General features: G+C 39.6%; 1 protein-coding gene across 3 annotated transcripts in view; it reads right to left on the reverse strand.

Annotated features, from left to right (window-relative positions):
* PRKCD (protein kinase C delta) overlaps nucleotides 1-17,819 on the reverse strand; it is a 67,883-nt gene that overhangs the window by 21,763 nt on the left and 28,301 nt on the right. For 2 of the 3 annotated variants that reach the window (XM_080386259.1, XM_080386257.1), the window contains exons 2-4: nucleotides 9,471-9,605; nucleotides 5,484-5,683; nucleotides 2,394-2,454 (exon numbers count right to left, since the gene is read on the reverse strand). In XM_080386259.1, the coding sequence (XP_080242385.1) occupies nucleotides 2,394-2,454; nucleotides 5,484-5,683; nucleotides 9,471-9,585 (376 nt within the window). In that variant the 5' untranslated portion in view covers nucleotides 9,586-9,605. Of the gene's footprint in view, nucleotides 1-2,393; nucleotides 2,455-5,483; nucleotides 5,684-9,470; nucleotides 9,606-14,823; nucleotides 14,905-17,819 lie in introns of all 3 variants that reach the window. The other variant, XM_080386258.1, reaches the window with a different exon arrangement.

The raw sequence follows: 17,819 nt of genomic DNA on the forward strand, positions 1-17,819 counted from the left end.
GGCCAAAGAAAGAATTAGTCACCTCTGCAAAGTGCTTGGAGGTTTTCAAACAAAAGGTAGCACCTATAACTCAAAGATACTAACAGTGTTAGCAATACCTTCAAATAAACTAGGGAACGACTGAAATACCAGTTTCAGAACAAGCCTTTTTTAGTATTTTAGAAACGCAGCTACCATACAGCTCTGTAATGGAAAGACGTGTCGGACAGAAAACAAAATGGCACGTGCATAGGAAGGAATGTGAACTGTCTCTGAGCTTTCAACTATTAATTAAGGGTTTTAGCAATGTGAAGAATGGAAGCTAATACAAGCATCCTTGTAACTCACTAACAAAATTCGCTTAGCAATGTGAAGAATGGTAGTTAATACAAGCATCCTTGTAACTCACTAACAAAATTCTCTGCTCTACGACTGGTAACTCCTAATTTAACTAAAGAAAACATTTACAGCAGTGCAATGATGAGCCAAAAATCCTGCCATGTTTGCCTATTTAGCAGTATAACAGATAGGGACGTGAGGGAGGCCTATAATTTTGAGGAGGGTATGACAGAATGTATTGATGTTTGATGCGAATACTGCAAATATCAGATTGAATTACTTTCCTTTACAAAATGTAGATGTATAAATGTCTTGAAAGGGACTTTCCACTGCTTCTGTGGTTCAGTTACCAGCGACTGTTTTTCTGTACAGTAGAAGGTAAATAAGAAGCTGTTGCAAAGAAGGTCTAACAAGTGCATTAACATGCCAATCTTAACTCACCAATTAAGGTATGATTGCAAGACTTAACGATCTGTTTGGTATTTAGGATTCATTCACTACCATCTGCATTCCCTAATAAAGGCAATGAAAAGAATTTCAAGAACATTGTAGCTATCTTTTGATCAATAACTAGGTACAGTTATTTCAGGACTTCCAACACACAAGTATATTATTCTTCTATTAACAGCTAATAGAAAATTATGGAAGTTTTTCACTTACACCATCTCTACTGTTCCTCATGTCTGTGTGGAGAGGAGAAAATATGCTTCAGTCTCATCAAATAATAACAGGGAATATTGAAATTGGGTTTATACGGTTTTGGATGAGAAACTTCTACATTTCCTGGACAAATGGACTGATGTATGTCTCATTAAACAGGTAAGATTGTCACAGTACCACTGCCCCAGGAAACTGCCTTGCACAGGAAAACCACGACAAAGTCCAAGACAAAGGTTTTCTAATATAATGGCTCACAGCAGTTTGAATGCCAACCAGAGGATTACTGGTACATAAACAGTGAGCAGTTAATCTTTGGAGAAATGCTCTTACTTACACGCTCTTCAGAGTCACACAATCTTTTGAGATTTTGCTTTAAAAAGTTAACTTTTCTAAAGGAGACCAAAATAATAAGCATATAGGCTGGGTTTTTCTGCCATTGCAAAGATAAAATGTCAACTCTGAAATGTCACCTACTGCCTATCACACCCTATCTTTAGTAGCTTTTCTAGTAACTGCTACACAGACTGCACATATGGTACAAAAATGTACGGTACCTTCACAATTAATTTATTCTATGAGAGCAGAACTATGTTCCCTCTATATACCTGTGGGGAAAAACATCCCAGCAATGCTTTAAAATTCACTGCTTATGCTTTCCACTTACTGTTTACAAACACACAGTATTAAACCATGTAAGACCACCAGGCTAATACAGCAGACCAGTTCAATTCCCAAGAAATAATGGTTTTATGACTTCTAGTACAGGAAAGTTTTAACCACTAGCTAAGCAAGTCATGAGGTTTACATAATTTCTTTAGGAAAGGATTCCCCAGATACACAAATCCCAGCCAAAATATTTGTTTTTATTACTGTACTTAAAGCTTTCCCCCTCATAATTAATTATCTTCTCTTACCTCCTAGTTTCTTTTGCAGATAGTGTATGTAGATTTCTGACATACAGGTTGTTCACTTTTTAAACTGATATGGCAGAACATTAACTATCCACTCATTGCTACTATCAGTTTCCATGATTAGTGAGTATGGCATCTGAATCCCAGGAAACTCAGACCCAGTTCTCCAATCCACAACAAGTTTTCCACATAAGCTAGAAGAAGAGGTTTTACTCCTTTGCACCTAAAAAGGAACTCAGTATCTTTTCTATCACATCAAAACACGAGGACAGACACATCACAAACCCCGAAGTGGCTAAATGCAACAGCAATACAAGGCACAAAGGCATTTAGAAATAAGCAAATCCAGCCACAACTCCACATAACAAAAAGTACCTACAAAACAAGCTAATAAAATTAGAAAATTTCACTCAGTACATCAGGTGATTTTTTGTGAGCTATATCCTGTGTTCTACAAAAGTAATGTGAAAAGAAGTTTTATTTTCATATAACAGTTGGTATTACCTGCGTCTTCCAAAAAATACTGCACAGCCATCAGCACCTTCCCCTGAGGCTGCAGGTCAAGCTATGGAAAGAAAGATACAAACAGTGAAGTATGCATTTGACTGAAACTCTCAGGAATTTAAATAGCTCCTTCTAGGGAATCAAAGTATAACATTCAATAACTATTTGATTACAAACCGCTTCCATATCTCACTGCTGCAGCTGACTCGGGGGCTTTTTTTCTATTGTTTTTACTAATGTGCTGGCTGCATTGCTTTGATACCTACCCAGAAGTTCAGTGCAGTCAAAGTTCATACTGGTTTTGCATGTCCCTTTCCCATTTCTGCAAAGATGTTTGTTGGCTTCTGTTTTTACTATTAGTAAACTCAACTTGCACAGGAACCCAGTTTTAAAAGAAAACGTCTATACAATCCTTTATATGTTGAGAGTACAAACCATACAGATATCAAATACTGTTGCCTGTAATCACAAAACCGGTAGTAATCATCAATGTTTATTTTCCTTTCCCCCTCGAACCATTACATATGGTTTCTGTGGCAAGTTCTACAGACCAGCAAAACCAAATGCCTTTTAAGCCAACAGCTGAGGTCAGTCCCTGTGCTCAGAAAGTAGTCGCTAATTCTTAAAATGCTGCCTTAATAAAAAGCAAGAAGCTATTAAGCATGAAGGAGTCTGATTCAGTCTTCACTTCAGCACAGAGCAAAGTATCCCTGGGTTAACAGTAAATACAACTTGGGAGAAAAAGAAACCCAAACCAAATCACAATTACATTAGAACACCCGTGCACGTATCCCCACAAATCCCATTATCCTACTGGGTTTATGACTAAGTTTTCATTTTTAAGGCAAGGTCTGACACTCAAAACATTTGTCTGACAATGCTTACAGAAGGCAAAGACCCCAGTTACAGCTACTACTGATGGGCTGTTTCCCCACACACAAAATTAACCTTATGGGCTGTAGTAAGCAAACTAACGTCTCTTTGCTGGGCATGATGGTCTGACTGTCCAAGTCATGACTGAGGTCGTACAGAGGAAGTTTAACGCTGATGGATGTCTACGTGGTTCCTGTTCTACAGATAATAAGCAGAGGAATTCAGACCACTGAACTGGCTAAATTTGATCACTAAAACTAGAACTGATCAGTATTAGTTTTAACTACTCTTCTGAACTATTGCTCTTGTCTCAGAATTCAAGTTAAGGTGTGGAATAAAAAGCGCATGACTTCAGAATGTAACAGGTGAATACCAACCACTGAGATCCTACTGACCTAACAAAATCTGTAAGCCTCTTCAATATCAAGCACCCCTTTAAGAAAGGTGTTTTCCGAGATCTGCTCGGTGAGATAGATTTGCACATACTCTGAGCAAAATCCTGCCATTTCCAGCAAAAAAATGGACTTAAGAGAGAATAGGAGTTTTTTTTTTACAAAGTATTTCCATACTAAGCTAAGCAACAACTGGGCACCCCCTGCTACTCTCCTGTTCATATCCAGCATTCAATAAAAGCATTCATAGATCCCAAAGAGAGTTCATGTATGCATCCCCCACCAAGGAAGAACCACCACTGCCAGCCATGTGAGAAACAAGATGCTCATCAAACTGGACGTAACCAGGAACTCTGTTAGTACCTGCTCACCTTGCTTTAGCCCTCCCAGTGACAATGTTTTCTCCTGTAAGGTTCATGTTCTGGGCATGTTCAACAACACTCCGGTCCAGAAGGCTTTGAATACAAGACTATGTGTGAGATCTTAAGGAAATCTGCTCACATGTAGCAAATACTTCCTTAAGAAGCACTAACTATACTCCAAAAACAGTGACGGGCAGTTCCTGTATTAGCAAATACATGCCGTTTCTGGATAAGCGATCTGGAGTACAGCTTTACACACAACTGAATGATGGGCAAGATGATATTTATAGCACCTCTGCACCTAGCTAGACAGCTCTTACCCAAATTATAGGATATCCTGATATTTTTCCCTGAATCTTATTTACGCATATGCAGAAATGTTGAATATCAGGACACTAGAGTTGCTTCAGGATTTTATAGAGCTCTGAGACAATAATGCCTCATCACATTCTCACAACCCTTTTCGTTGGGTCAGGACCTCAGCAACTTCAGTTGGGTCTGAAAGTTGAAAGCTAGAGAATAGGATTTTGTAAAGATGACATCATTAAACCCTTAATTCATTAAAAGCTCTTCACAACACATCACTAAATGAATGAAACAGCATTTGGCATTTCAGATTGCTGGGCTCAGGGTTTTGATCCTCCCTGTTTCTGTACTTTCCCCTCTCTCGAGACGTACAAAATAAAAAATATTCTATATTTTAAATTTTCTATTTATTTGAGGTTTATAGTGCTAATTGAAATTCACTGATACATGATTATTTAAAAGCTGTTGTGTGGGTTTATGTAGTTCGACAACTAATAATAACTATTGGCATTTAGACTAAACGTATATTTCTAAATTTAAAGCTACCTTAAGCCCTAACTTTACCTCCCCTGCTACATTTCTGAGATTGTCATTTGCTCCTGAGTACGATTCACACTGAGTACGATTGTGAGTATCACTCTGCAAGATGCCATACACCTTGACTTTGTGTATGAACAATTGTTTGAGACCCAGAAGCAAGAAAAGATACCAGGATAACAAAAATGGGTATTAAAGGATCCCCATTATAGAAGAATAAGCCAACTAAAATTTATTGTAAAAATAAATAAAATAAAATTCCAAGTTTATATGCCTTAGAATAAGGTTCACCTTTCTTTTTCTCTGGATGAATTGCAATGATCAGATCCAGATTAAACATCTGCTATTTGCCATGACAACTGCTAAGCTTTATAAAATAGGCACTCAATGTGATATATGCCATTCTTTCAACACTAATGCATGGATTTTATTGTCAATTTCCTGAACTTTGATTGTACATTATCTGCTTTAAAAATCCTGCTAAAATAATTGTCTTACAAGTGCTGCCACACATGCTGAAGGGATCGAACACTCATAGTCTAAAAGGCACAAGGCACCCATTCAGCTTGAAAGAAACGTAACTAGGTCAGCAAGTTCAAGGACTTAACCTTCTTCCTTACCCAGAATTCTGCTTTGCCATTGCCTTTCTTGCACCGCTCTGCCAGGACGGACACACCTACAGTCACTTCAGATAATGGCTCTTCTGCTGCTTTCATGAGAACGATCTGAATCACCCGTCCTTCGTAGATGTGGGCGTCAAAAGTTGATTTCCATTCTGGATACATGGTAGGTTTCTTCTGAACTAGAGTTTTTCCTCTCTCTGAAAGCCATAAAAACAGGACAGAAGCTGTAAAATCAAATAATGTAGATCTAGAATTTAAACGTAACAAAATGTAACAAAAGAGAGATTCCCTCTACTGAAACCAAAAGCAGACTTACTACTTCCTGCACTGTGGTCAGGACAAAGTTTAAATATTCAGTTCAAACATTCATGACTTGGAAGACAAAGCTCACCCTGACAAACAGGGTATGCAAAGGCAGTGAAAATGTTAAAATGCAGCCAAGAGAGACCTGAAGGAACAAATCCCACTCTGGAATTCAGAAGCTGGTTTAGTCAGTCACAATTTGACAGGGAATATATATATGCATGGCTCCTTTCTGGTGTAAATCTCCATGATGTGCTGTCTGATCAGAGTGAATACTACTACTATAAGATAAATTAAGGTAAGTCTTACACTGACCGATTTTAAATTGAAACCAGTAGCTGGGAGATTAAAGGCTCCACATTTCATTAATCTGCTTCCAAGTTATTCCAACATATCACTTCTATTCATAAGTCACTCTCCTTGGCATTGTACTCTGTCTCTGCCATGAGTGCTATTTTTGAAAAGATATTACAAGGCCTTATCTGTCCTCTCTAGCACATGCAGACCTTGTGTAGTTAAAGAATAAGGAAAAGGCTGACAGGACCTGAAAAACATTTTTTTTTTTTTTGTAACGTTTACCCAGCCTCCCATAAAAGCATCTCTTCAGACTGCTTTCTTAGGAGTTTTACAGTACTTCAAAATTCTTATTTGATGTTTTTTTTTTCCTTCTTGCCAAGAAAGGTTGGGCCAGATGATCCTCAAGGTCCCTTGCAACCTGGTAGTCTATGATTCTAACACACAGCTTCAGTCTTCGTTGTTACCAGTTAAGCTAATTTCTTCCTGCCCTTACCTGAGGCACAGAAAACAGCCGCTGATTGCACAATCTATAACAAGCACTAGCGTATTTCCAGATCTGGGACTCTTAGTAGTCTCATCAACACATCCAGAATGATACTGCCTCCTAAGCAATCACATCCAGCTCTTCAGAGTGACTCTGGCACACTGTGCCTCCTCCCCACGTTTTCCTCTGTGATTTGCTGCTAAGCCAATTATTTCCTATTTGTGCTCAGGCAGCTGAACATAATTTTCTATATTCTGCAAAATTTCTGCTATTTTTCAAGATCACGTGCTGCAAGAAAAGTGCTTTATAAGTGCCTCTCCAGCTCCGAATGATCCATTTTTCCCCTAAGTGTGTAGTATGTTCTTATAATATCAAAGCAGTAGCAAAGCAGATTAAATATTTGGACCCTTCCCCAAGAAGCTGCAGTGTGGCCTGTCTCCAAAAATTAGCACCGGAATTGACATTCACTTCAACAAAGGAAGAAATAAATACTTAGTATTTAAAAATCTTCCTGGAAACTCAAGGCAAAGTTTACGTTCATTCATTAATAAGTAACTTGATGCACTCCACTGAGTTGTGCTGAGCTATCCAAACAGGAGTAGCGAGCAGAGTCCTTGCACTTCTTTATTAGGGAATGCCTGCCAGCAGCAGCATTACAAATCACAACTTTGACAAGCCAACCTAAGCCTGCTTGCCAAAAGGCATCTTGAAATGCTCAGAAACAGCCACCTGAGGACCTCCTCCATTTCAAAGCAAACATGCACATTCCTCCTCTACTCGATCAAAAGCTTTTATCTTGAATTTGGGAAATTCTGCAGACAGGAAAACACAAGTTCTTAGTGCAAACCTACTCCCAGAGCCCTGTACTTGATATACTTAACTATGAAAAAAATTGGAAATATCGTGGTGAAAATACATAGGGAAAGCTCAAAGGAAACAGAATTTAGAGATTATTAGGACAGGCAAAGGCGCAGGGGGATTAAAAGTAGGCTGTCTGCACAGCAAGGCTTTTACACTAGCCTATTTTTTGGGTTGCTAAAGCCAGATCCTTTCATCAAAAAGACACGCTGCAGGAGGCATCCTTGGGACTATGAGAAATTGCCCCTATCTGCAGAACTTTTGACAATAATTCAGGGTTTGCAGAAACAGCAGCAGTTTATAGAAGACTTGGTAATACCCTTTGTAAGATTCTTAGAGGGGGAGAGAACTATTTCAGTCTGTTTGCCTGACTCTCCCTATTCTGATGTCCCAATTAACATATTCTTTGATCAGTTACTATACACATTTTTAGCCCATGTAAAATATAAAGAAGTCTGGCAACAACTTCCAGCTTGCCATGCTGCTTTTGTAATTAAAACCACGCTAATCAAGATTTGTCATGGATCACACTGCCTGCCTGCACATGAATACTCAAGAGTCAGCAAAGAACAGACTTTAGGCAGGAGCACTGTTCTTACCCCTCCTGGATTGGGGCCTCCTTTGTTTCTCCACTAATGCTACTGCCTTCAAAACATTTGATGTTTGCAAATTGGCTTAATGCCTTATCATTAAGCAAACGGCTCCCTATACAATAAGCTTCTCCTTGACGATGTTTCAGCATGCAAATCTAACAAAAAGTTATTCCAGATCTTGTCAACCTGATAACAGAAGCATCAATTTGTTTTCCTGATTACCCCAATCCGTCACTGCTCCAAGGTTCACTGCACGCTCCTCCCCCATTTTTTAGTACTTCAAAGACACACGCAAACAAAGAGGAGAAATGTTGGTACAATGTACAATTCTAGTTTTCAAAAGCAGACAACTGAGGAAAAAAAAAAAAAAGTGGGTTTATTTAGACCACTTCCACCTCTCCACATATTCTGGCAGTTGCAACACTCTCAACACCATTTCTTCAGAGGTTCTCCCAACAGACCAGGAAACTGCTTCTTTGGAGCTTAACCCATCTGCTTAATGACAACATTTTCTGGAAGGAGCACTGCAACCCGGTGTTTAAAGTCTAAATGCAGCTTTTAGTTCAGTGATAAGGGGAAAGCCCAATCATGTTGTGAGGAAGAAGAAAATTCACCCTTTCTTGCATTCTTCGATGTTTTGTGAAGTATTGAGCCATGATGCAGGACTAGAGGGCGGCAGTCTAACCCAGCACAGCAACTCCCTCTCATCCTGTTCGGCTGCAGTGGTGTATTCCAGCTCAATGTCACAAATTGTTATAAACCTTCGGGCCATTTTCTGTAAAGCAGTGGTCTTTGACGGCTGAGGGCCTGCTGAACAGGGAGGTGTTAACAAGACCTTGGGTGCAGTCATTCCAAGCAAATAATTCTGCCAAAACACCTCAGTTACTACAACAACAACTACACTTCTTATTATTACCTGTTCTCATAAAGTTCACTAATTACTCTGTGCTTGAGGATGGTTCCCTCAAACCTGCTGCGGTTCAGATTGCTCTCAGGGCACCCCGCTGCACCACCCTCTCCCCTGCAGAGCCTCTGCAAGCAGTTCTGTCGCTCGTGGGACCAGAGAACAATGCTCTAACACCGACCTTTGTCATGCAGAATTCACAACTGGCCTTCACCCATGAAAAAGTGACATTTCAGCTGTTTCACCCCCTATTTCATGAATAGCTTTGTGATGGTGGTGAAGTGAGAAACCATAAGCTTAGACTTCACCCTATCAAGTGCTGAGCGCTCTGGCCACAAGACAAGAAAGCGCTGATAAAGAAGTTGTATTTTAAGGTGGGGGTAGAGACAGTCACCATTATTTCTCCTGTTCTAAAAGAAAAGCTCCCACTGAAGTGCTTGGCATGACAGGAGCAGCAGGACCCGCTACCATTTGCAGACTAAGGACTGCAGTACTTCTCAAAAGCTTACTCATACTCAGAAAAGCATCACCATTTGTAACCTCACCTGTAGTCAACGCTTCCTTCATCTTGATAGCACAGAAAGGCTGCAGTTGTTCCCCTTGATTCTGCATAGGTCCCAGCTCAAACGAGTTGAAAGATATCCGTAAGAAGGGGGCCATTGCTCCCAATGATACACGACCTAAGTGGAAAGAAGTAAATAAAAATCACACAATAAAAGACCTGGTCTGGGACTTGTAAGAAAGCGAAACACATCTCAGCAGCCATCACAGCTGACAGAACCCAGGCTCTAAAGTTTGCAAGTCTTGAATGTGGCTTTGAGACCACAAGCCTGATGTAAAACTGGCACGTATTGAAACAAAAAAGGTGACACGTACAATCAAAGACTGAATCTAAGACACCCTTTTAACCATATCCTCTTAAAAGTAAGTAGCAGTGATGCTTTTAACTTCCATCTTGCTCAATTTTGAAACACAGAGGCCCTAGTCATTAACACAGAAGTATACAGGCATTCTTATCAAATAAGTAGTTCACAAACTAAGAGAGAGATTTTTTTTCAGTTTTTCCCCCTCACACCTTAAATGAAGGGTGAGTCGGGGAAAAAAAGGGAGGAAGAAAAGTGTTGTCTGTTCCACATGTTCCTTTCCCAGTATTTCTTGCAATGCAAGGAGGGAGAACTGGAATCAAAATTCATCATTTTAAGTTCACAGTATTCTGTTGCTCTTTGGGTATACATTATTTTCCTCTTTAATTGCTTCTCAGCCTCAAAAAATCCCTGACAGAATTCTAGGTGTCTTAATAAGTAATCAAATGATAAAAGGAACAATTTTGGTTAGTTTTATTTTTAAATATTATCTGAGAAACTACTGAACCAACATACCATTTCTGGACACTGCAGCAAAACCCACTACTAGATGTACAGTAAGAGTAACCAACCCTTAAGCATGTTCAAGTAATTGCACTGCATATGAGCACTTGGATCAACATTAACAACCGGAGTAATTGGTCCACACACAAGTTTACACTTAGTTCCTCACTTAGATAAATGCACACTTAGAGAAATTTCTGAAACCTAGAGAATTCACTGGATAAGCGTGCATTTTATTTTTCATACTTAACACGGAAAACAATGTGCGTTCCAAATCCCACCACCAAACTGAAACAAGTATGATAACACATGCTACTCGAGCACTGCTTTCAGGTGGCAGTGTACTAATCCTAGAAGCATCGCAGAGCTCGTGGTTCAAACTGTGAGCCTCCACACCTGCACGTACCAGGCAAAGGGAAGAGGGAGAGGTAGAAAAAACTCCAGCGCTACTGTGTCACCTGGTCTAAACCATCAGGAATTGCAAGAATCCAACACACCTGTAATTTCTAAGTCAGCAAAGTGATGTTTCACTACAGTCTTCCCTCATTCTTAAGAGCTCCTGAACTTAGAGCAGATTTCTGTTTACAGTTCGCAGCACCTTCAGCAATGGAGCTAGTCAGTCCCGTAGCTTTTATGTCAATATTGTTTCGCGATGCAAAAATTACTTATTCGAAGGGTAAGAGAAAACAAGGGAATGCTAGTGCAATCAGAGAATGAGGGATGCAGGGAAGGAGGGAGCAGGAGAAAAGAGTTAACAAAGTAACAGGAAGAGATGATGAAAAACAATAAAGAATTGAAACGGGGCTGAGCTGGCATTTTGACTGTGGATTGTTAACCAGCTCAGTCAAGCAGCACTAGGAAGAACACTTCAAGCAAACCTGCATATGCTTGCATTTTTTTTAATGTAAAGACATCGACCTGAGAAGCAATTAACATTCCTGTTACATCTCTTAAGGCCCAGAGCAGCCATTTGGATAAAAGTCTGTGAAATCAGTCTTTGCAGCAAGACAGCATATAGCTCCTGACACCATTATTTGCACATCACGCAATCTCCCTGCGTGGAGACCATTCTCCATAAATAGAAAAATTTTACGACTCTAACATTTATTGAGCTAGTTTTTATTAACTGACTGTTCCCCTACCTTCTTTTCTGTACGGTAAGACAAAGTTAGAAAGCAGGTTTAGGATTACTTGGCACCACTGCCTGTCCCAGTGAAGAACTGAAAGCCACGACTATAATTCACATTCGCACAGATGGTCACCCAGGCTCACGATAAAGTAACAGCCCTCCCCCATTAATCCACTGGGTATTGCAGCTTGGAGCACTGTTTGATGAGGCTGGAAATTAGGATGACCTCCCAAAGACAGAAAAAGAGACAGCTTTTGTAAAAATTAACAAATACCATCAGATACCTCACTTTCACAAATGCAATGTAAATGCAACGTTCATCAAGAGTTTTAATAAGGAATGTATTTTAGCTGCCAAAGAGACCTTTTGCTCACTACATTCAGAACTACCGCCAAGTGACCAGCTACATGAATTGCCAACACCAGATCACATATCATTTGTACTCAATACGGATGTAAAAGAAAGCAGATTGCATCATCAGTCACCCCTGGGGAAACAGCTTTAAGACCCAATTAGGCCATAGGTGGAAACAAGCTGGGTCACTCAGCATGCAGCTCCCACTGGAAAGTTTATTTGACAGAATCACAGGACTGCAGGATGATTCTGGCTGGAAGGAACAGCCCCAGCTAGGAGTCACAATTTCCAGTAAGTCTGGGACTACGCTAACAGAAAATTGGAAAGCACAAAGCTAAACTAACAATTGCACTGATTTCACTCACAGCATCTGACTCAAGCCAACGTTAGTCCTGAAACAGAACACAAGGCTTTGGCGTTTACTACTTTAACTCCAAATTAACAGATGTAATAGACACAGGTACACTGCATATGCATTTTGAATAATTCCACAATCTTCCTCATTTCTGATGGCCAAATACATTTGAAGGCCCCGTTTTCAACTCTGCTTCTTAGTTTTAAATATGGTTATTTGTTTTAGTTTCATTGTACTTGGCTTCAGTGCAATCACAAACACTCACTCAGAAATGCTACACAGAAGCAATTAAACAGTTGGGAGAAAACACCAGTATCCCAGAATTTCTGATGGTGTTCAAATATGCTTAGTCCAAGGTCACTGTGAAAACCAGAAGATACCTTTTTGCCTTTCCATTTAATAGCTTAAAAAAAGCCCACAACAAACTCAACAGCTTACTTTCACAGAACAAACTACCTGTTCTCGCCAAGTTTCTCTACCCTTATACATTATGGTTTTTTCACAGAAGTAGAGATTTTAAATGGCTTCATGCAAAATCTCACTATACATTGTAGACTATTCTGTCATGCAGGGAGGTTAATTGAGAAAGGAGGGTGTGGATTTGCTCCTCAGATACATTTTCCAGTCCTTGTCTATGCTATGAGGTACAGTGAGGTAGCTGACGAGAATCAGCTGTACTATTGTAAATAAAACCGTACCCCACTAAAACTGGTTTTGGCAGGGAAACTTGATGAAAGTGATTAATTTAATTCAACAAAGTGCCTCAAAATCCCTGCTTAATACATCCATCCAAAATTTTGTCACATTTGAAAAGTAAAAACGCTGAAAGCAACACATACGTTTTACTTGTTGCATTTCAGACGAGTCCCTCTCTGGTGTCCACGACTATTTCAGCAGCGATGGAACCAAGTGCCGTCTCTAGTTTTAAAAGCAGTATCTGTCAAGAACTAAAAATGCTATAAAACACCAGCTAAGAATTGCAGGAGATTTTACAATCTACTCACACAATCTGTATTGCTGCTATGAAGTATTAAAGCCAAACTGCTTTCCCTAAAGGGTGTGATTTTATCCAAACCAAATGGTGGAAAAACTGAGAAACGAACTCCAAAAATCCTGCAAGTCTAAATTACAGGTTCAGCATTTCAAACAGTTTCAAAGTTACGTGTTATCTAAAAAAAAAGCTAGGGGAAAAAAATCTTCTAGTAACATTATTCTATACGAAGTACGTGGTGATAGCCACACTGATTCAGAGTTGGCCATCAGATGCTGTCCAGCACAACATTTCTTTTGTCAAGGATCCCCGATCTGCCCTGTTGCAAGATAAAACCACAATCTATGCTACCTGGGATAGATTCTACAAAATCCACAGTAATTTCCATGAAGCTTTAAAATTTAGAGTTTTTGACTACTTAATACGGAAAGAAAATAAACAGTGTTACTATCAACTATAATACACATGGAGCGAGAGGCAGGGGAAAATTGAAACATCTTCATTCACATCATCGCTGTCAACATCTGCTGGATGAACAAATATCAGATGTCACATGGACGTGTTTGTAACATGCAGTTTGAAAGAAATCTTCAAAATAAATTAGAATCTTAAATATTCCTGAGGGCTTTATCAAGATTTGCTAGCACAAAATTCAACTAGATTAAAAATCTTCACACAGATACGAGGGACAAAGAGTAAATCCCGTCATTTCTCTCCTTCCAACAGCGCACAGCAGCTGTCGGGGGCTCACGCTGCAACCAAGGTGTTCCTTGTCTGGGTTCCTTTGTAGCTGCAATTCTGCCTTGTTACAAACAGCGAGGGCAAGTCACCCTAACACCATCCAGAAACAAAGACACAGTTGTGACTTTTACACAAAGCGGGAAGTAACATCAAAGCAGTGGATCATCTGGAGGAAACACTGACGCTGGCCAACAACAGAGCTCTGAAGAGACTGAAAAACGAACGGGCCCAAACAGAGCACAGACTGTTCCATCGCTGATACAGGATGATATAGCCAAGAGAAATACAAACGAGAAAACTCCCCTGCTGATTTGAGCCTCTGATTTCCTTGTAGTAGCCTGTAAAACATTTTGCAAAGGGACATAAAGCTGCACACGCAGCTCACAGCTCTTCGGCGCCGTCTCACAGAAATGCCCTGGTTGGCACGCAGCGCCTGCTTTCTGCTTAGCTCCTTGCTGCAGCTGCTCCCAGGGCCACACAAATGCTTTGGGGAGCACCAGCGCTGGTAGCCAGCACCACATGCAGCTGACCAATCGGTGTTCTTGCCTAAAAGATGCAGCCGTAAATTTTTTTCAAGATGCAAAAATATAGATGATTTCCAACTTGCAGGTCTCTTTTTTGACACGAGGGTTTCCTGTCCTCCATTCTGGCAATGGACAAGGCATTCGAGAAAGACAGCAACAAACTATTGCCCAACTTATTGCCCCCAGAGCACTTTCACAGGCATGAACAGGGACTTCCTTCCTCTTTGGAAGGAAGGAACAATCACCTACAAAGGTGATTATGCTACTTTCATGGCGATAATACAAGAAATCCTGCAAGTAGAAATACTGGAAGTGTGATTAGCATCCTTCTGTGCACATTGTTCTAATCTAAACACAATCTAAATTGCTCATGTGCATGTTGTGTTTTTATTGTTCCCAAGTATGCTGCTTCATGCTTATGTTACAGAAAAACTCACACGAAGTGGACAGGTTGGCTATGGTTCTTGAAGAACCCCCTTTACAGGTATTCTTTCAGCTGATGATCAAAATAATCCCATCTGCAAGAAAGAAGAAACAATACCTACGCTGCAGGACATTTTACTGGACCGCAGTAATAATGATGCTAATTACTGTCTAACACTGCACACCGACAATTCTACAGAGAATTCTAGCAGGTTCTGTTGCAATCCCTGGCCTCTATTTGATGTTCTGTGGGAAGAAGTCAGTCTAAAAATGAAGTCAAGTTCAGAAGAGGCTTATGATAATTTTCTGTTATCAACCTTATCAAGAACATACACCACAGCATTTTTTATCAGCTGGACTTCCCTAGGCACTACTGACTATTGCACTATGGCTACCCAGCTAAAGCCTGAAAAATGTACTTAAAACCAACAGCACGTCGCTACACATCACGATGCTCAATGCTCACAGCTGCCAGAGATGGCAAGAAACGTTATCTGCAGGTGCTGCCTGGAAAGCTTAAAATCCACAGAGGGTTTGAAAGTGTTGTCAAAAAAAAAAAATAATTAAAAAAAAAAAAATATGGGCTAGACTCATGCATTGCATGTAGGTCCCTGCAGGAAAAGGAGAATTCTCCAAAAGTACTGCTCCTGCATCAGCGTCACTCTCACTTTTATTTAGGTTTAGCCATTTGTCATTTAGGTTTAGCCATTAATGTACAACTATTTCCTATGAATAATTTAATTTAATCCAGTTATTAATTTGATTCATCTCTGTATAGAATCCAAGAATGGTAATATGAAACATGAAGCTTCTCAGCAACATACGCTATTTTATGGAGAAGATTTCACAAACAAAGTAAAAATAAACCTTAATATTACAACTGCAGGACTATATGCTTATGAAAGAAAAATATATTCATTAGGTAATACTTAACAAAACAGTTATTTTCAGGAAGTCAAGCGTGAAAAGAGCATCTTTAAAATAGTCCAACAGCCCAATCAGCTGCAACTTCTGCGGTAAATTTTCTAAACCAGTGTTATCTTCATAAATTGATTTTAAATAATTACACAACAGGACTATGAAAAGTGAGAAAAGATGACAAGAAATTTAGCACCCCAATTCAACTTACTTGCTGTTAAAATTTATTGTCAAATGGATTTTTTTTCCAGTTCATGATTTCAAAATGACAATTCTATACATTAAATTCTAGTATAAATGATTGTGAGTTTAGGGGTTTACTTTGTCTTTTTTTAAATAGTACATGTAGAGTCGTTCACAGAGCCCTACAAACCTAACTTGGAAAAAATGTAGTTACCATTTCCTTCTTTCCCTACCCAGTATTTTCTTTCAGATACTTCTGCTTTTGTTGGGTTAGGACAAGGCTAGAAACAGAAACAATGACATAATAAGATCTGTTGCTGTTTGTGTTGCAATAGTCTGGAGAAAATCCATCTAGATAAGCCATGTAGCAAGAGATGTTCCTTGGTTTCATCCCACTCGGCCAGAAACACAGATAATTCCGAGTTTCCACGCCTTTTTTGCACGCTCAGCAGTCTCAAAACTGCCTGAATTTATGGCTGCTGTATAAATTGTTGACATTTCCCCATCACTCTCAATCAAAATTACTGATGCTTTCCCTATCATTATGATGAGAAACTTTTCAAAATACAAGCATCAGAAACCTTTTCCTGAACAGGCCATCTCTTTCCATCTTGGCAGCGCAACCTCCTGAGAAGCTTGAGGGAATGCAGATAGCAGGCAAGCCAGAGCTCAAGCTGACCTGATTTTATGGGTTTTTCAGAAGACATGCAGCCCACTTTATTTGAGGATATGATAACATATGATTAGCTCAATAACAACAGCTGACTGTTCTTAAAGTTGTTTCAAGAGCATTGTGGAAGACAAATCTGGGTTTTACGCTAAAAGATCAGTAAGTTGAGGAAATTTTGGACTCTGAAATAGACAGGCTGTTACGCAGCATATGCTGCATGATAAAAAAAAAATTACACTGAATGTCCTTTTTTTGGAAAGGGAAAAAGAACATTTGGAGCAACAAAGTTAGCTTTTTTGATATTCCACAGCTACTACTTGGGGAGGGAAGGGGGGAAGTACTGTCAGCTGCTTTTTCTTTAGAAGTGCATAAGAAATAGCCATTTAAATACTTTTTTTTTTTTTTTTAAGCTCTTGAGTTCTCCTTCCTCTTTGAATGCACAGGACTAAAGAGTAGATAAAAGCACTGTAGGCACACTGTTCTTCACCATTACCAAAATCAAGTTTGAAACAAAAGCACAGATGAATCCTCTTCATTAATGTCAAACTCAAACATCAGACTTTAAAAACATACAAGAGAAGAAACACTGCCTGAAGCCCAGAGGCTTTGTTCATTATTTCTAATAGCATAAGCTGATATAATTTGCTAAGTAGCAACTGCAACAACATGGAAGGATTAATAAATAGGGCTGGCTAGCCAGATCCTTATGAAGCTCTAGGTGAGTAAACAATTCATTAAATATCAAATCACATTATGAAATGGAAGCATGTCCAAAATAATAGATAGGAGGCAAACCATGTTTTTACTCTACGCATGCATGCTTTAAGACTAATTAGGAAGCTTTTTTGTTGTTGTTGACACAGGGGAGTAAGTAGGGGTTCCTGCCCCCCCTCCGCAATTTAATAACACAATCCCCTCTATGTGAGAGGAAAAAAAAAAAATTAGGTGAAAGGGATGAAACTACACCTCTTCTTGCCTGGGGTAATACACCCTGGAGCCAAGCCATACACCAGTCCTGGCTCTGTGTCACTAGACAGAGCACTGGATGCCTTCTGCACGTCTGAGCCCCCGACTAGCCCTCAGCTCCCACTTCCTCAACAACGTTCAAGGAATTTGCCAGTATTTAGTCAGCATGACTAAATTGCAAAACTGTACTTCAAGTTTATCATGTGAATACAAGTTCTCCAAAGGAAGCACAAGATTCTGCAAGGGAGTTCACAGACATTTTTGGAACGACCA

Source organism: Falco punctatus, assembly GCF_963210335.1.
Source record: "Falco punctatus genome assembly, chromosome: 4".
NCBI lineage: Eukaryota > Metazoa > Chordata > Aves > Falconiformes > Falconidae > Falco > Falco punctatus.